At 50.9% G+C, this 13,617-nt stretch overlaps 1 protein-coding gene across 1 annotated transcript in view; it reads right to left on the minus strand.

Moving 5' to 3' along the window:
* Positions 1 to 13,617, minus strand: part of Msk (importin-7 msk) — a 36,764-nt gene that overhangs the window by 2,182 nt on the left and 20,965 nt on the right. Inside the window, exons 7-10 of the mRNA XM_077705051.1 lie at positions 5,206 to 5,348; positions 4,254 to 4,310; positions 1,045 to 1,299; positions 619 to 735 (exon numbers count right to left, since the gene is read on the minus strand). Coding sequence (XP_077561177.1) covers positions 619 to 735; positions 1,045 to 1,299; positions 4,254 to 4,310; positions 5,206 to 5,348 — 572 coding nt within the window. The remainder of the gene's footprint in view (positions 1 to 618; positions 736 to 1,044; positions 1,300 to 4,253; positions 4,311 to 5,205; positions 5,349 to 13,617) is intronic.

Genomic DNA, 13,617 nt, shown 5'->3' on the forward strand with positions numbered 1-13,617 from the left:
CAGTTTGAGACTTAAGTTTTGACTTAAGTTTTGTCTAGTCACGCGTCTTCACTGCTATCTGTGGTGTTGGTTCGTCTGTGACAAGTTCTGCTGCCAGAAAATGAAACCTTTTCTCTTTTCAAGAGAAGCTAGTAAATGCCATTGCCACCCGGTAGTACAGTATTCCAGCTAGCACCCTCTCAACAATTTGAGTGCAGAAGTGAGCATCAAATTCGCGAAAAGGCTCCTTTTCAGCGTAAGTGTGGCTCTCGAAACGAATTTGGAAGCAAAAAGTTTCTAAAGGCAAAAGTGTTAAGTTATGCTTGTGAATTCGGAGGTAAGTGTAGTGCCTAAGCTCGGGCGAAAGATGCAGGTGCAAATCACGCAGTCTTCTACTGTGAAATAAGTCCTTGAAGGGCGAGTTCACTTTCACTGATGTCTAGCACTCTGGTTTCGTTTCTGCTTCATTCATGCGAGCCTTAACTCACAACCTGCATGTACCTGGATGCAACGAAAACTTGTGAGATTTTGTCAACTTTGTTACATCCAGGTTGAACTTTATTCGCTTCGCATTCCCTCAGAAGAGCCCCAATTACGAGACACGGCCGTCCCGCACAGAGGAGGGACCTCCTCTCTCACCTGCCGCAGCCTTCCTCTGGTCGGCCAGCACGTAGATCTCCTGCAGGGACTTCTGCTGGTCGGCCGACAAGCCCGAGGTCAGGGCGCCAAACCACATCGGGTCCGTGCTCTGGATGCCTGCACACCACACCACCAACATCCATGGGGGTAAATTCGCACGTAAATCTGTACAATTTCTGAGAGGCACCAAAGCAATGCCTTGCTAGGAAGGCGCAGTAAATGGCCGCAAGTTGGTTCACACTTGACGGGGCTCCCCAAACATGCGCGCTAGCCTGTCCCATGCAAAAGTGCACTGTTGCAGCAAAGCATTTTTAGCCCAGCCCAGCTTGAGCAGGTGCCCGGCAGGAGCTGGGTGTGGTTGTGAATTGCTGCCACAGCATTTGCAGCAGACACGCTGAACCAAGCAACGCCCAGGAGACCTCTTACCGTGCATGACCTCCTTGAAGACCTGGTACTCGTCCACGGGGCAGTCCTCGTCGTCCAGGGGCGTGGTGAACGACTCCAGGGCCGTCTCCTCCTCGTCGTCCTCCTCGTCCTCGTCGTCGTCGTCATCCTCAGGGTCGTCCTCGATGGTGGCCGAGACGACAGGGAAGGGGCTCTCCTTCTTGGCTCGCCGTGCTAGCCGTGCCAGGTACTCCTGGCTCTCGTCGTCAATGTCGTCCTCGTCAGAGTCCAGCACCTCTGCGACAAGGACACCACCAGCTTTTCGACGATTCTCTGATCGACCGTGGCCAGCTCAGGCCTCAAGTCTGCCCTCCAAGGTCTTGTCGCTACGCTCTGCAGCTGGCTCGATTGGAGTTAGCTGGCACCCTTAGCAGAGTCACAACAGGGACAGAAGATCACCAGACCAGGGCTCACTCAAATCTGAACGAGGTGGCCAACCAACAGACATTACATCCCCGAGATCGTTCTTGCTCTCTGAAAATTTTTGAGGCTTTGCCAAAACATTGTAAGGCATAAAGAAGACCCGCAAGGAGTGAGTGAAATAATAATGAAGTCCTCGCGCACAGCACCTCACTAAGGTGATCGACGAGGTCCCCGAGAAACCTTGAAAAATCCCTGCTTTGCTGTTTCCTTCAGGCTCCATGAAACGAAATGACCATGAAATTCCAAAGCCACAAAATATAGCAAGATTTACCATATTTACTTGCGTGATCGTTGCACTTTTTTTCCGGAAAAATTGGTGTGAAGTTAGAGGGTGCGATAATTATGCGGGGAAAAAAACTTTTGAGAGGTAAAAATGAGCTTAAGATCTGAATAGGTATTATACATAACTTAGAGATTTTCAAACAGGACTTCCTGTCGTAATAAAAGTACGAGGTGGACATAGGCACGAAGCACAAAACTTTATTCGCTGCGGCCAGCCGCCGCCAAACTTTACCACCCTGCATTTGGTAGTGGGGGACCCAAGTGCGAACAGACCTAGTCCAAGTCAGTGCTGCTAAAATCACTGGTCGCTGCCCTTCGTCACCTCGGATTCCATGTCGGCTCCACAGGCCTCGTCTTCACCCCACACCAAGTGGTCTTTAGTCGCATCTCGGGCATTTGATATGCCCATTTTCTTGAAGCTCTTGACAACAACATCTGCAGCGATCATTCCCTACGCTTCTGATATCCAGCTGCACAGCAGCTCTATTGATGGCCTCTTTATCTTTACAGCCGGTGTCAGAGTGTGCTAGCCTCCGGCCATCCACTCTGCGTACAGCCTTCAAAGATTCATGACGGGTACAGTGCAAACAAAACTTTGACAATAAAGAAAGCAGTTCTTCGAACATTATCTTTGAATGGCTTGTTCAAAGACACGCCCAAAGGCTACAGCATTGACATCAGGCACTGACATCAGAACTTCTGCACGTCTTGCTGGTCGCCTTCAGTTCCCCATGCTGCCGTCTCCAAGAGGGCACGCTAAACTCGTTGACAGAAAAGTGCCTGCTTGCGGCACGGTTGCTGTGCTCTAGAGCATATTCGATAGCTCTCAACCTAAAAACGGCTGCATAACTGGCACACCGTCCCATGGCGAAGCGGAACCAAAACCACCACAGAACGAAGTGATGAGAAACTTCTCGAAATGGCAAAAAGCAAGGTCTCAACAACTTATTAGACTGACTGCTGCTCCTTCAACGAACGGACAACCACGGGCTGCGCGAACGCGTGCAAAACCGGCCCAACAACAGTGGGAGTAGTGTTTGAGAGATGGCCTTGCGCCTGGCGCGCTTGAATACACCGTGCTCTCCGCCGAACGGAGTGCTGGTAAGCAACGGCCTTCCACATGGCAAACGCGAGCTGGGGTTGAAAAAAAAAATTCCCACTAGCATTCGTATCACGTTGCCCCGCGGCATCTCTTCATAGATGCTAAGAAACGCAGACGTCCTCGTTCAAAACGCAAGCACAAAGAAGTTAAAGCCGCGCTCACGGTTTGTAAGAGCCTGCAGTAGTGTCTGATGGGGATAAAAAAGACGAAATAAAGACCTCGCCACTATTTTTAAGAGGCCTTCGTTTGAGTGATGATAAACAAAGAATGATTGAAAGGTAGATTGTGATGTGATTGGATTCGCGCATGTTGTACTGTATATACAGTAATCCCTCGTTATAACGAACTCGCTTTACTCGAAATACCGCTTTATTCAAAATTTCTTCTGGTCCCAACCCAAATGCATGCATTTCAGATCGCATTACTCGAAGCGCACGAAGAGCTGGGCCCGCTTAGGGCGAAGTGTGGCGAGCAAAGGCGTCTCCGAGCGGCGGCGACCCAGCGGCGAGTCAGGTGGCCAACATGGTGGGTTAACAAGCTGGTGTTTCCCAGGCGATTTTCTCGGGCCGGTCACGCTCTATTTGCCGTCTGACTCAGAGAAACGGCCCAAAACCGTGGTAGGGTGATTGAATTTTGTTCCTAGACATTGTTCAATAGCCTGGAGCGATGGTGCGCAACCACCGACACTCGAACCGCAGAATTAGCAGTGTCGTTGACAGTGGGGCGAGGAAAAATTTTTGTTTCCCAAACTTCACTGCTGCACACCTCGTGAAAAAATGGCCCAGTGACCATGCAAGGTTCCTAGTGCAAAACCGGTCAGTTTTCGTGATTGCATTGTGTATCCACAAGGAGCAGTTAATCGTCTTTGGAGCTCAACAAACACAACCTCTAACTCCATCCACGGCATTGGCGGCGCTTTCCAGCGCAAAACTCTCGTAGCGTTCCGTGACGCCCGCACCTGCCCCATATGTAAAAGTGGCCCCTGCCTTCCCCTTTACATGCAGTCTGCGAGGCGTTCGGATGCAAGTCACTGCTTGGGCCAATTGGAGCAGGGGTGGCTCGCGCCAGGCAAAAAACTGAAAAGGCCAAAGCTCAATGCCTTTTCTGCACCTGAGTAAAGTTTTGCTCCACTGAATACATTGGGTTTTTATTCTTCGCACTTGTGGTGCAGTTGAATCTCAACTAGTTAACTTTTCTCGAATGGTTGCTTATATCGAAATATCGCTTATAACGAAATTTTTCACGGTCCCGCTGACTTTGTTATAACGAGGGATTACTGTAGTGCGCTCCCGATTATAGTGTGGATTTTTGTGGCTGCCTAGACAAACGTTATTAGCGGTCTACACTGCTCAGGTGGCCCCAGAGAGAGGAAGAAGAGGCTCACCTCCTTCGTCGTCATCCTCCTCTTCGTCGTCAGATTCCTCTTCCTCCTGAGCCCGGTCTGCAGGACAAGGACACACACACTGCTTTTCTGCTGCCCACTGCACAGAAAAACTGGCTCCCCTCTGCTCCCCAGCATTGTGCGTCCACAGGCCGCTTGTGGATGTGCATCGTTTTTGCACTCTTCGATCTTGCAGCGGCCCCAAGTGAAGTGCGATTCAGCATCCAGTAGAGGCGGCACTCTTGGTCCCAATCACATGTTTGCAAAACTGGCAAAATACTGAGCAGCGCATCCCCAATCTAGACTGATGCCTAGTGCCAGCCCCTGGCTAAGCTGTAATTTTTTCCATTTTCGGAACACAGATTAGGAGGCTTGGTCCGCATATTGGGTTCGTACACATATTGCCGTTAGAGAGCAACCAACGGCTGACTTGGTGCGCTAATAAATGCAGCTCAGGCATCCCACTAACTTGCCTGGTGAAAATACACCCCCCTCTACTCCCAACGATTCCCTTTCCATTTTTTGTCATAAAAACCAAGTATGCACTACACCCAAGCAAACATGGTGTTTTCAAGAACTGAGTGCACTTTGTGTTAGTCCTTTGTCGCCCATTCTTTGACCACCAGTACGTTGGAACAAGAACGGTATCAGACACACCAGGCAGCTGCTCCACATGCCAAGAGCGGGCGAAACATCGTTTTGTTTACCAGCTTGCCTAGTGCCACATAATCAGCCAACTGTGTGGGTTCGCTAAAGCCTCCGCTAGGCAGTGCAACCTCCTCCCTCTACCACAGTGGTTACAGAACTTTCAGAGGCCAAACAAACATGTCCCCAGAGCGGATTTCTCTTCCCTGTTGTTTCAGTTGGCTGCCCAGCTCTGCAAGCGCCACAGCAGCCCCAGCTCCCCGCATGCCTGGCAAAGGAGGGCCGAGAGGAGGAGGAGGGTGGTACGCACAGGCGTAGGCCCGCTTGAGCCCGTCGAACAGCACCAGCAGGGAAGGCAGCACCTGGGGGGCCATCTCGGAGAGGGCCTGCGGCTTGGACGCCTGCCCAATCAGGGTGCACAGCCCCAGCACGCACATCTTGCGGTCGTGCAGCCTGCATCACCAATCCACAGGGCACACACTCAGCCACCCTGGCAACGCCGCAGCCCTTGAAAAGGACAACTGCAGCACAGGGCCTTTACAGGCGTGCCACACGTGTTTCCTCACTGAATGAAGGGGCAGGACAACATAGGTGCAAAAGCGCATTGACATCTGGTCTCATCGTCCAATACTACTAGTTCACTTTCTTTCCAAAAAGCTGCTTCACTCAGTATGAAAGCTGTCGGAAGTGCAGAGCAGTGATTTGCCATAATGGGCTGCGGTGCCGTCATCCGCCCACTGCTACCACCCAGGGCAATTCAGGTTTTCCGCCCCCACAGTGCTCGCGCACCTCCTGCCTCAAACTGCACCAGCGGGAATTCTGTTCTTTTTGTGCTCCCGCACAAGCCGGCGTTGCACTGGCACTTTTTTTTTGCTCACTATCACAAAAACCAACCCAACCAGCGTTCCAAACTAAATCAACGTCTTGCCAACGCTGCCGGTTAATTACATATATTTTGGGTCAAATGTACCTGCAGTTTTCTTTGCGCTAAACAATGGGGAGATGTACAGCAAGCAACGACAACAAGGCAAGCCCCTAAAGTGGTCTGCACTTAAAACAACCCTCCCTAGGCTGTAATGATGGCACTTGTTATGCACCAGCAATGGCGGAACCTGACCGCACGAGGCTGATGCTACCTCATCTCGCCACAGTGCCTGTCAGCCATCCCCACAGAGTTTTCGGCCACCAAGGCGGGGACCATCCAGCGTGCACCGCCCTCGGGCCTCAGGGTGCCGTTTTCTGTGCCACCGTTTTCTTACGGCCAAGCACATGAGGTGGTGCAAGGCCGCCTCTTCCAGTGGACACGCGTGCACGAGACGTGCAGCCATGCGGAGATACAGTGAAAGCTCGTTGATTCAATCTTCACTAATTTGAATTTGTTGATAATTAAAACTACACATTTTGGCCCAGCGAAGCCCCCATGTGCAAAAAAGCTGATTAATTCGTTCGGAAGTAGGCTCCACCACAGATAGTTTGAACAAGGCTGCACCACTGTGCCACAACTTCCCGCCCTGTACACAGCCAGAGAAATGCACCCACTGCCCACACCTGTGGAACGAAGAGAAAAATGGAACAAGCAGCTAATAGTACAGTGGAATCTCGATGATACGATTCTGGGTGATATGAATTTCAGGATGATACGAATTTCTGACAAGTCCCGGCGAAATTGCATTGTTTGCAATGTGGAAAATTTCGGCTCTTACAAACGGACGAGCCGGCAAGGCTCCCGACTGCCGAACGACCACGCGACGACGACGTACGGGTTCTCTCTACCCTCTTTGTCGCTCTTTCTCCAAGAACGGCTGAGCTGTTGTTTTCTGCGTGCAAAAACGCCCCATGCTGAGGCCACCCGCACGCTGCGCAAGGAGCAGCCGGCCAAGGCAACATGGCGGCGGCTTTGGTCACGAAGTGGTGCGGGGCGCTCGAGCGACTGCTTCTAACCGCTCTCTAAAATGCCGCTCAAAGCACTGACACACGAATTTTCTTATGCGGTAAATGAGCTAATAATGTGGGCGGAAACGGTGCTATAAAACGTCATCCATGCCGCTAGTGAAAGCGCCCATGAAATATCAGCCGGGGTGCTAAGACTAAACATCTCCGGCGAAGCCAGCCAGCGTTTGGAGCGCTTCGAAACTACCGCCATGAGGCGCACGCCTTCCAATTGGCGCAAGTCGTGAGGCTCCTCCTACTGCCACGCGCGTCGCGCGTCATTTTTTGACCGAGGCCACGAGGCACAGGTGACGGAATCGCCCACGCGGCCGTGAAAATGTCGCACGCACGCAACGCCCAGGCGCACGAAGCGCGTGCAAAAACGCTCCTGTAGTGAGCTTGGGCAGCTTGAGTGAGGAGATGAAAGTCTAGAAGGGACAGCTCGACAACATGGAGGTCAATAAAAGCAGAAAAACGTCAAGGATTTCTTCCTGCGAAAGTAAGAAAAGGAATAAGTGAAAACTTCTTTTGGTGCTCAATTTTTTTTGCCTGTTTTGGTTCATACGAATTTCGGATGATACGAATATTTTTCGCCGTACCACGAGATTCGTACCATCAAGATTTTGCTGTATTGGGGAAAACTAGGAGAAACCAATCTAACTACCACATGGCAGGTGTTTCGGAAGATGTCTTCTTTGCATAGTTCATCGATGCGGACCCAAGTGCAGTGGTGTGACGTGAGCTGACAGGTGAGGACATCGTGTCTCACATCCAAAGATAACAGCCAGTCGAAGGGCAAAGCACCACGGCGTCTGTTCGCTTGGAAGTCATCACCGGATGGAATGGCCCCCAGGGTGAAGACAGCCTTCGGCGAAATTTCTCGTTAGAGCAAGAAGTGCTGGCTGTCGCCTTCAAGGACAAAAGGCGCTGTGTCACCGGCTTTCTCAAGCATCACAGTGTTGACATGCCCAAATGTTTTCCACTCACAGTGTACTGTTGTTCTTTTTCATCATTAATTCGAACTTCCATTAATTCAAGCTGGGGTGGCTTCCTTGTGCGGTTCAAACTAACCAGCTCAGAAAATGTGCATAGCTGCCAAGTTGGCAACTGCTGCAACTCAAAATCCAACCTAGGGGATTACTTGATTGATTGATTGATTGTGGTGTTTAACGCGCCGATGCAACGCAGGCAGTGAGGCACACCGTAGTGGAGGGCCGCGGATTAATTTTGACTACCTGGGGATCTTTAACGTGCGCCGAAACCTCGTACGCACGGGCGTTTTCGCTTTTCGCCTCCATCAGAAAAGTGGCCGCTGCGACCAGGAATCGAACCCACGTCCTCTTGCTCAGCAGCACAACGCCTTAGCCGCTGAGCCACCACAGCGGGCAGGGGATTACTTCCGCTAACGCCACACCCGGGCTGCAAGGCATGCCTTATAGGAGGGCTACAGGTCAACATTGGCCCCCTGGACCTCATTAAAGGAAGCAGTTTAGTTGATGAGTGGTCTTTGGCGTTGTGTCTGTGTTAACCAGTTGGGACGTACGTGTGCCCTTCTTGTTGTTCGGATTGCTGCGCATGGAGTGCATTTGAGCAGCATTTTGGCCGCTCACTGCAACAAATGCAAATGCGAACCACAGTTCAAAGAAACAACAGCATTGGCACCTTCCCACAGCAGAACGACCAGGGAGGTTATGGAAGCCTTCAGTACGGCATCGAGGAGCCACGGTGCATGCGTCAGCCAGACATCAGAGCTCCTAAGGAGCGGAAGTTCAACCTTTGCCGAAAGAGGCGCCTCGTGTGACTGCGAGTGCGAGAGAGGGGAAGGTGGGCGTGTGCGACGAGCTCTGAGTGAGATAGCGAGAAAAGGGGCGACCATTACAACTATCAAGGATGAACACAGATAGGGTTTTGTGGTGGTTTTGAGTGTTTTCTTTCTATATTCACCTTTCCAATGTTTTTCCATAGGGTTCGAACATAAAGCCAGCAGTTAGTTGTGCTTTCGTATGTGTGTATCTTCTGTCTCGCCGTCCTTCAACTTCGTCAATTTCAACTTAGCGTAGAGTTTTATCAGTGGTAATGTACCAACTAGCCGAGAAGCAAGTTCTCACCTGCGATGGCGGAACCTGACCGCACGAGGCTGATGCCAGGTCATCTCGCCACAGTGCCTGTCGGCCATCCCCACAGTGTTCTCGGCCACCAAGGCGGGGCCCAGCCAGCGTGCACCACCCTCGGGCCTCAGGGTGCCGTTTTCTGTGCCACCGTTTTCTTACGGCCAAGCACACGGGCTGGTGCAAGGCCGCCTCTTGCAGTGGACATCACGTGCTGAGACGTGCAACCATGTGGATATACAGTGAAAGCTCGTTGATTCAATCTTCACTAATCTGAATTTGTCGATAATTAAAACTACACAATTTGGTCCAGCGAAGCCCCCCCGTGCAAAAAAGCCAGTAAATTCGTTCGCAAGTAGGCTCCACCACAGATAGTTTGAACAAGGCTGCACCACTGTGCCACAACTTGTCGCCCTGTACAAAGCCAGAGAAATGCACCCACTGCCCACACCTGTGGAACGAAGAGAAAAATGGAACAAGCAGCTAACAGTACAGTGGAATCTCGATGATACGATTCTGGGTGATACGAATATCAGGATGATATGAATTTCTGACAAGTCCCGGCGAAATTGCATTGTTTGCAATGTGGAAAATTTCGGCTCTTACAAACGGACCTGCGCGGCCTGTCGGATGATACGAACAAGCCGGTGTGGCACCCGACTGCCAAACCATCAAGCGACGACGGCGTACGGGTTATCTCTACCCTCTTTGCCGCTCTTTCTCCAGGAATGGCCGGGCTGTTGTTTTCTGCATGCAAAAATGTGCCGCGCTGACACCGCCGCGAAACCACCCGCAGGAACCGCGGGGAGCAGCCGGCCACGGCAACATGCCTGCGGCTTTGGTTACGAAGTGGTGCGGGGTGCTCGAGCGACCGCTTCTAACCGCTCTCTAATACCCCTGACACACGGGCACTTTCAATCGCGATTGAAGTTAATCGCGATCCGAGTTTTCAAGCGTGCTCGACGTACTCCCGCTGCTACACGGCACGTTTCAATCGCGATTGAGAAGTTGCACGGGTTGCGCTCGTGTTCGCCAGATGGCGCTAACCATGTACTTGCGGCTGGCGTCTGGTAACTTCGCGCGGTGGTAGGTATACGTAACTATAAAAATATTACCTCACGCTTATTTGGGTCAAGTCATTTGACACAATTTGTGGCGTTAGTTGAAGTTGTCACATTCTGTGCCATTACTGAGCGGGGACGAGAGTATCGCCGCTTTCGTTCGATCGCGCTTGGAAGCCTCGATCGTGCTTGAGAAACCAGGATTGAGTTCAAGCGGGATCGAGCTTGATCACGATTGAAACTGCCGTGTAGCAGGTGCCCGATCCGGATTGAGCTCGATCCGGATCGACTCAAACGCGATTGAAAGTGCCCGTGTGACAGGGGCATAAAATGCCGCTCAAAGCACACACGAATTTTCTTATGCGGCAAATGAGCTAATAATGTGGGTGGAAACAGTGCTATAAAACGTCATCCATGCCGCTAGTGAAAGCGCCCATGAAATATCTGCCGGGGTGCTAAGACTAAACATCTCCGGCGGTGCCAGCCAGCGTCTCGAGTGCTTCGAAACTACCGCCATGAGGCGCACGCCTTCCAATTGGCACAAGTCATGAGGCTCCTCCTACTGCCACGCGCGTCGCGCGTCATTTTTTGACCGAGGCCACGAGGCACAGGTGACGGAATCGCCCACGCGGCCGTGAAAATGTCGCACGCACGCAACGCCCAGGCGCACGAAGCGCGTGCAAAAACGCTCCTGTAGTGAGCTTGGGTAGCGTGAGTGAGGAGATGAAAGTCTAGAAAGGACAGCTCGACGACATGGAGGTCAATAAAAGCAGAAAAACTTCCAAGGATTTCTTCACACGAAAGTAAGAAAAGAAATAAACGAAAACTTCTTTTAGTGCTCAAGTTTTTTTGCCTGTTTTGGTTCATACGAATTTCGGATGATACGAATATTTTTCGCAGTACCGCGAGATTCGTACCATCGAGATTTTGCTGTATTGGGGAAAACTAGGAGAAACCAATCTAACTACCACATGGCGGGTGTTTCAGAAGATGCCTTCTTTGCATAGTTCATCGATGCGGACCCAAGTGCAGTGGTGTGACGTGAGCTGACAGGTGAGGACATTGTGTCTCACATCCAAAGATAACAACCAGTCGAAGGGCGAAGCCCCCCAGCGTCTGTTCGGTTGGAAGTTATCACCGCATGGAATGGCGCCTGTCTCTACCGTACTTCCGAAGAGTGTGAAGACAGCCTTCGGCGAAATTTCTCGTCAGAGCAAGAAGTGCTGGCTGTCGCCTTCAAGGACAAAAGGCGCTGTGTCACCGGCTTTTTCAAGCATCACAGTGTTGACATGCCCAAATGTTTTCCACTCACAGTGTACTGTTGTTCATTTCCATCATTATTACGAACTTCCATTAATTCAAGCTGGGCTGGCTTCCCTCTGTGGTTCAAATTAACCAGCTCAAAAATGTGCACGGCTGCCAAGTTGGCAACTGCTGCAACTCAAGATCCAACCTAGGGGATTACTTGATTGATTCGACTGATTGTGGTGTTTAAAGCGCCGATGCAACGCAGGCGATGAGGCGCACCGTCGTGGAGGGCTCCACATTAATTTTGACGTGCGGGAAAATCTCGTACACAAGCGCGTTTTTGCTTTTAGCCTCCATCAGAAAAGTGGCTGCTGTGGCCAGGCATCGAACCCGCGTTCTCATGCTCAGCAGCACAATGCCTTAGCCACTGAGCCACCACAGCGGGCTGGGGATCACTTCCGCTAACGCCACACCCGGGCTGCAAGGCATGCCTTAGTGGAGGAGGGGCCCCTGGACCTCATTAAAGGAAGCAGTTCAGTTGATGAGTGGTCTGTTGGCGTTGTGTCTGTGTTAACCAGTTGGGACGTGTGTGCGCCCTTCTTGTTGTTCGGACTGCTGCGCATAAAGTGCATTTTGCAATGAACAGCGTTTGGCCGCTCACTGCAACAAATGCAAATGAGAACCACAGTTCAAAGAAACAACAGCACTGGCACCTTCCCACAGCAGAACGACCAGGGAGGTTATGGAAGCCTTCAGTACGGCATTGAGGAGCCACGGTGCATGCGTAAGCCAGACATCAGAGCTCCGAAGGAGCGGAAGTTCAACCTTTGCCGAAAGAGGCGCCTCGTGTGACTGCGAGTGCGAGAGAGGGGAAGGTGGGCGTGTGCGACGAGCTCCGAGTGAGATAGCGAGAAAAGGGGGCGACGATTACAACTATCCAGGATGAACACAGATAGGGTTTTGTGGTGGTTTTGAGTGTTTTCTTTCTATGTTCACCTTTCCAATGTTTTCCAATAGGGTTCGCAAATAAAGCCAGCAGTTAGTTGTGCTTTCGTATGTGCAGGGGTGAGACAGCTGAACCAGATTTGGGAGCAGCTTTTGGAGCAGCGAAATTTCGATTTTGAAGCAGAAGAACCTTGATTTGGAGCAGAAGAACGACATTCATTATGTCACATTAGGAGCCTAAAAAATCAAATTTTTGGCCACTCGGGTGGGGGGTGGGGGGAGGAGTGCGCTTTTTAATCGGTTTTGAACGTACATAACACTGAAACAGCCTTTCAATAAAGTTTTTTCTACCTGAGTATCACAAGGAACGAACTACACTACCTTTTTCAAACCATTTTTACATTCTTGGGCTCTATGCATAGATAACGCGGAGTTCCGTTGAAAATATCGAATTGAAAAACTAAGCAATTTTAAGGAATTTTTATTATCCCGTGAATGCTGAAGTTGTCATTTTTGTAATCCCAGACTCGGCGTTACGCACAACGGCGAGCCACGGCAAAAGTTGCGCAAAGCAAGGTAACAGTCGTCGCACCCCACCAGCCCTCCCATTTCAATCCCCAAGGTGGGCGTTCACTACGATCGTAATTAGAGTGTTGGTATGTTTTGGCATTAAATTTCAATTCAAATAGATGAACCATCATTACTAGTGTGCGATAATAGCCCGTCCCGCTATCGGACACTGCTTGAACATTTGGCGGTGATGCAGCCTGCGCCGCCACTTCTGCAGTGTCCATCGTCCCACTCCCGCCGCTCGCAAGCTCACAGTCAATAGCAACAACAACTCGGCGTAATAACGCCGTAATGAGTCCCAAATTTCACTTCAAGCACGCACCGCGCCTCACACTCAAGTCCGAAACACGGCGATATCGCGGGTACCCCGTTGTTTTTGATGAACCTCCGTCTTTCGAGTCGCGTAACTTCCCGCAATAGGTGAAACGACTAAATGTAAACCCGGCCACCCCCATAACCAAAACCGCGGTAGAAATCGGCGAAGAGCACTCTGCCTGAACCACGAGATACTGCTTCGCCCAGCGGCCATGTTTTCCAATCTTCACCGCACCAAGATGACGGCGCCCAGTAATGTCGTTTGGAGATGTGGCGCTCCCAAAATTGCCGTTTTAAAATCAACTTGCACAAGTAGTTTGTGAAAACTTTATATGGGAAAACTTTAAAAATTCGCACAATATAACATGTGCAACCTGACACTGTGACTTTCGAAAAAACTATCCCGTGGGCAATTTTATGCGGGTTTTTTATTGAATGATCAATCAATTAAACCTTTGCAAACAGCATCACCTTCAAGGTGCTGGAAAATTATGCCGTCAGTAAGCATTTTCCCCGACTGAAATTGACGGGAGCGTTAAAATCCTT

Source organism: Haemaphysalis longicornis, unplaced genomic scaffold, assembly GCF_048455015.1.
Source record: "Haemaphysalis longicornis isolate Haplotype H1 unplaced genomic scaffold, Haemaphysalis longicornis Haplotype H1 scaffold_3, whole genome shotgun sequence".
NCBI classification, from domain to species: Eukaryota; Metazoa; Arthropoda; class Arachnida; order Ixodida; family Ixodidae; genus Haemaphysalis; species Haemaphysalis longicornis.